The following is a 6539-nucleotide window of genomic DNA, read 5'->3' on the forward strand; positions in this document are numbered from 1 at the left end:
AATCAAATAAAATTAGCCGATTTATAATGATGTGGGGCCAAATATTCAAAAAACACAGCACTTTTCTTCGATTAATACTTTTTCATTATAGGAATTGGAGGACTGTATATTATGAGACAACAAGAATCAATACTTTTATTACATCGACGACACATCTCATGCTTTCTCACTATCGGACAGCTCCTCCCTCCACAATTTCTTCTAATAATTTAGGTACGAGGACATGCCCATCACAATTTCTATTCCATTTGATGTCGTCCGAGTGAGTCTCTACATACATAGATTGTGTGTTATTGAATCAATACAAGATACATCATCATGTATGATATCTTATATAGATACGGATTCATATGGATAATATCGCCAGCTTATTTTTCTTTAGTGGTCAAAACTTACATTAAATGTGGATGTATTTTTCTTTTAAATTTTTGATTGAAAAATAATAGTTCATAAATAAAAAAAAAAAGTGCAAATAAAATTTCATAGAAAGATTCAACTTTTTTTGAGAAAGAATATTTCGAGTCAAAATATATATATATATAAATATAGAAAAAGAAAATTACATACAAATAGATACAGAAGCTGCCTATTGGACCCTATGTAACACCCTCTTTCAACCTATTTTTCTGTTTAGGACTGCAACTTTTTCCCATTTTACCTAACCAACAAAATAGAGATCTAATTTACGTGGAGAACAAAATTTAAAAAGAAACAAAAGGACTAGAACGGAACGACGTCGCTTCCGGCGTAATCATCCGAATTGGCTAAAGAATCATGGGGCCACGAGTTCCGCAGCAATTTCAGCAGCATTTGCGCTTTACGTTTCGCTCTTTCCGTGCAATCGCTCTGAACCAGCAGCAGCAACTGAGTCAACACGCCGGCCGCCACCGCCTCCTGTTGAGCTCGCTCTGAAGCCGAGCACAGTGAGAGCAGTGCCCCGGCCGCGTACTCCGTCGCCCGATCCGAGATCTTCAATATAATCTTCACCAGCAAGGGAACTGTCAGCGCGTGCGATGCAAATGCTGCGCAACCGGATGGAATCCGACAGAGGAGCTCCACCGTTGCCAGTGCTCTCTCCGCGTCGCACTTTTCGAACTCCGCCAGCTTGTCAATCAAGGCCTCCACCGCACCCGCCGCTACCGCCTTTTGCCGGTGTTGCTTCACTAAACATAAAGCGAACAACGCTTTTATTCCGATCTTCAACGCCCTGGAATAAAGCAAAGGATAATTCAAAATCCCGACTATACCCTCGAACACTCCATCGGCAGAACTGATCTGCACACGAAGCTCCGGCGACCGTATCCCCGCCACAACAATTTCAATCATAGCTGCCGAGTTGACTCGGACGTCGATCGATGAATGAAACAGTAAATTCACCAAGTACCGCACTCGGTCCGCATCAGATGCAACGTACAAGCACTCAGGTTCAGAGAGCGTAAACATGGATAAAATCGCGAGGGACTCGAGATTCAACTCGGACGGTTCTGAACTGACATCCGCGAATACAATCGAGAGCAATATCTCGCGTGCATTATTAGCAGCAATGACGGACCGGTTCTTATCCGAGTCACGCGCCAGTCCTCTCAGTCTTCTCAAAGCCGAAACCCTGAAGCTAAAGGGACCTGATCCGGAAGACGCTTGATTCAACAAAGTACGAACCAACATCGGGTCAGCCGGTTGCTTCGGAGTGGGTATCCTCTCGATTCCGAAAGAACGGTTAGCGACGCACCAATCCTGAATAAGCCGTCGAAGAGTGTGGTTTGGAATGAGCGTGAAATCCGTGAGCGGGACCCTGGTAACAGGACACGTCGTATTCCCGGTGGCTACCCACGCTTCTATGCTGGAACGGTCGTACGTTTGACCGGTACAAACAGTGACGGGGTCACTCATCAGCTCTAAAGAAATCGGGCACCGGAAATGGTATGGGATCTGCACGCCGATATCCAATGGCTCCAAACTTCCAGGCATTTTCTTCTCACCCTCTCTCTTTCTCTTACTCTATACGTGTTTCGTATCTATATTTGAAAACGAGTAGGAAAAACACAAAGAAATAAAGAGGGACAAGAACTAGAGAAAGAGTAATACTAATCAGAGAGGACTGCAAATTATCTTTCGCTTTGTTGGGGGAGAGATGGGTTATATACGAAATAGGAACAGCGGGACATTTCTGTGTTTTTATTCTGACCGATTTGTACCACAGACACTCCCATTCATCCGGCACACGTGTGGTTCATTTACTTGAGGAAATAGTTGGGTGCTTAACCATGGTTAGATTGGTTGGAGGTTTATTGGTCAAAGGGAATTTGAGTGGGGACTGGGTTCGAATCGGGCCCACTATTTTTTCGAAAATCCAACTTCTGTTTACTTCATTCTGAATTAAATTAAATGGCCTTTATACTCATCGTTTTTTCTCTTTTGCCGTTCTGAGGTTAGTTGTGCTTGGTTGATTTGGTCATTCCATTCTTATTTTCACTTGCATTCTCACTTGCTGAGTTTATTTTACCCTTGGGTTAAGAGGTGATTTAATAAAACTAATATTTGGATAAAGTTGTTGTGCCAAGAACGTCGAAGTAGAGAAGATCCCTTCAAGTTTCATGGTTTGATCTTCCCTCAACATTACTATCAAATCAGAATGACCTCGATGGATAAGACGATTTTATTATGCAAAAGGTTTTATCCCGTATAGGGTTCATGCGTCGCTGAACTAATAGATGTTATTTTTCACCCAAGTTATGATCATAGACCTGCATTTGTACCAAAACCAGGCAATAAACTATTTCAACTACTACTCTTACTCTCTGTCTCACTCTTAATTAATAGCCGGATTCTATTTTTGGTTATTTGACTATAACACCAAATTTTCACTTATAGGTTACAGCTCGCACAATGTGCAGGTTAGTAGTTATTGTTGTGATTTGATATAGTTGGTGAATAGATCACATACTTGGAAATATTTCATTGTGATTGCTTTTGAGGTCCTAAATGTAAAAGATGATATCCTTAATCTTGTTGGGTTCGTCCCAACTATTCGATACTTAAATAAGTTTGAACTTAAATAAAATAATGAAATTGAAAAGTTTGAACACATGACAATAGACGTATACCTTTAGTGAGTGGATTGTATGGAATTGGAAACTATATGGAGTTATGTTGCATGATCTTACCCATCAATGATTTATCTGATCCATAATAATGGCTCCGGATTAATTGATGAGTGGTTAGGTCAATAGACCAGGATGATTCCACTTGAACCAAAAATACGTAAACTTTTATTATGTTAGACATATTTTAAGCTTTTTCAAGAACATACTTATCCTCCTTAGAGATTTCCTGAAATACCCCCATCACATCCCTTGCCGCCTATAATGGGAAGCATTGAATTCCTAGCATTAGAACTTAGAAGAGTCGAACCACTTGAACCCCTTTTGAAATTTTTATCCAACCTTAGATTAGATTTCCGTTTGGGTCAAGGCAACGGTAGTACAATAATAGGTAGAGGGTTGATCACCTTAAATAAGAAAAGCACATGCATATATTTATAAGTGGGATGCAACTTACCAGAAATGGGCTCACTGGGGCATTAGCAAGGTCCCAAGCACTGCGCAGAGGGAGCATGCATGCATTTGCAGATGGAAAGTTGACTGCTAGCTTTCGGAAGAACAATTATGTTTTTTATGGCCTCATATACAGGCAACCTTTTTCACTTCTTCACATGAAAATTGAAAACTGCAAACTAAAAGACTTTCAGATATGCATACATCAAAGTAGAAACAATTACTAGGAGGATTATCTCTATCAACAAACCTCTAGGTAGTCAGAGAGAAAATGACAAAACTGTCCATCTATTTAGGGCTATTCTTGCACAGGCCAGATTTTAGGTAACTGCTGCTGGAGAAAAAGTGGCCATAGCATCCAAAGAAGGGAAAGATTCTTTTTTTTTTTTTCTCCCCTACATAATTTTTCTTTTTATTGAATAAAGAAGGAAGAGGTGATTGAGTAGTAAATGAACAAACATAATTTGGGTGCCCATATGTGGTTTAGGTGTTTTCAACTGTCCATTGATAACAATGTAGTTGAGTTTCTAACACTTATGTAATATATAATGGAGATTCCCAAAAAAAACCCAGAAGTTTTCAAATTCAATCTCGTAGGAACAACCATATGTGGAAACTTTTGAAGACTTCCCATTGGGTATTCTTCACCAATAAATTAAGACAGTCATGATAGATTGGTTGGATGTATTTACTGCCGATCAGCTAGAAGATCGCAGACAAGAGCAAATCTTTTTTTTGTTAAAAAAAAAAGGAACCATTATGATAATTATAGTGTCTCGTCAAATAATGAGTGTTAGAAAATCAAAAACAGCAAGTTTTAGAACAGTCAAAGACACTAAATAATAATACTGAGGCACAGCTAGCACGGGTGTTTGATTTTGAGGATATCTTAAGTGTGGTATTTGAGGGGGTGGGGTCTGGTGGTGGGTGAGCCCGAAATGACTGGTGGTCAAAGGTCAAAGATGAACAGAGGAATGTGCGTGCGGGGGACAGCTTGTCTTTCCCTGCATTATTTATTTGTTCCACCCCCAACAAAGCTCTCTCTCTCTCTCCCTCCCTCTCTTGGACAACACGGTTGATTGTGGTGTTTCTCGTTTTCCTTGTTTCTGTTTGTTTTTTTGGTTTATTTTGGCGGGGGGCCCACAGGGCATTTACGATGTTGATTAAATGGGCCCCACGACACTCGCACCCCTTGATGTCATCTGCATCGCCCCACCCCACCCCACTCGATTGGAGACTGAAATAGCTAGAGGATCAATTTTATCCTGTACAAGGTAGGTTCAGCTCCCCTTTCTTGCTTTTGGTTAAGTCTGAACTTGAAATCTTAATGAGTTTAAAAACTTGGGTTTGTTTGTTTGTTGGTGGCTATTAAAGCGATTGAGGGGTTGTAAACGGGAAAATTCAAAAAAAATAAAGGAAAAAAGAGATAAAGCATGACGAGGAACATATCGAAAATTCTAATATATCTTTCGTCATAACAACATTTTTTAAATTTAATATATCTATTGCTATGACTGCATATTTTTAATTATTTTGAAGATTAATTAATTATATTTAATTCAAATTGAAATAGTACCTTGGAGTGATGTAGTTTAGAATATTTTAGCACAAATTATCGATTTGAAAATTGACTCAAGAAAAAGTTACTAAACTTATTAAAATGACCTTAGTTAATATCTTTCGATATTTAAGTAATTAAAATTTTCAAGTCATAATCTGGGCCGGAATAGGATTGATAATGACCCATGTAAAAAAAGACAGGATCAATTTGAAAATTACAGTTATGTGTATCATATTACAGGGTATGGAAGTGCAGATTTTAATTTATTTGTGGTTACGTGATAGAGATGGGAGTAGAATTAGATATTAGCTGATAAAGGGCGTGTGGAAGAAGAGGCGACGCGGAGGCTTCGCCCCCCAAGAGGACCTTATATGTTAGCCTGTCTCTGGTCAACCAGGCAGCATTGGCGCAGCGCAACATCTTCCCCCGATGCACGTGATAAACAACTCTTCGCACGTGCTCCCCAACTAAGCCCCCACCTCCAACTGTCTTCCTCTTCTCTTCCTTTGCTAATTCCACCTCTTCTATCTATCTAAAAAACAAATTTACCTTGTACGTTGTAACACAAGAAAATTAGTTACTTAAAAATAGGGATACGGTAGTTCGAATCGAGTTCGATTGAATCTAAACTAATTATATGATAAGTATAATAAATTTGTTATGTAATTAGTATACAATTTAAGAAAAATAATCAATCATATAACAAGTATAATATGTTTGCGTTGTGATTAATTTGATTGAGCCAAATCTAATTTAGAAAATAATTTTTTCTCAGATGAAATTCCATTAAAAAAGTAATTTTTGTGCAGCAATAGGATAATCAAAAGTCCTCATCCTAAAAAAGTAGTACATATATCTACGGGGGATACCAATCTGTATTAAGAAGAGATTAGGGGTTGCTTAGTTAGGCTTATTATTTTAACTTTGAAGTACCGGGGAAACATCAACCTCCCTTCCTCACATTCTTCCCTCACCACGAGATAAATTACATGACTTCAATTCTCTCCACACGTACGTACTGTAACTACAGACAGATATCTTGTCTGAACACAAAAACACCTTTTTAATTACACATGCGACAATCTTCATTGGCATTACGCGTCCGAGTTTTAAACAATGAAATCTAATTAGGAAGATCTCATGGCTGGCTTGTCGGAGAACACTGAACACCGACATCCAACCAAAAGAAACTTGAAGAATTTCAATTTCACATATATATATATATATAGTACCCGTGGACTATTGGATGGATGGTAGCTAGAGCCCCTTGTAATTACTTTTCTAATTAATTAACACCTAATTCAATGGTAAAAATCAGGATATATATAGGAACAAGACCCATCACGTGGAAAGTATGTACTGTGTAGTTAAACATTGGTTAGTACAGATAATAAAGTTGTTTGCCAGTGTGGAAATAGTGGTGG

General features: G+C 38.8%; 1 protein-coding gene across 1 annotated transcript; it reads right to left on the reverse strand.

The window, feature by feature from the left end:
- LOC105169531 (U-box domain-containing protein 26) lies at positions 618-2342 on the reverse strand. The gene has a single exon (XM_011089940.2). The coding sequence runs from the start codon at positions 1966-1968 to the stop codon at positions 721-723; it is 1248 nt and encodes a 415-aa protein (XP_011088242.1). The 5' UTR covers positions 1969-2342; the 3' UTR covers positions 618-720.

This window comes from Sesamum indicum, linkage group LG8 (assembly GCF_000512975.1).
Source record: "Sesamum indicum cultivar Zhongzhi No. 13 linkage group LG8, S_indicum_v1.0, whole genome shotgun sequence".
In the NCBI taxonomy this organism is placed as follows: Eukaryota; Viridiplantae; Streptophyta; class Magnoliopsida; order Lamiales; family Pedaliaceae; genus Sesamum; species Sesamum indicum.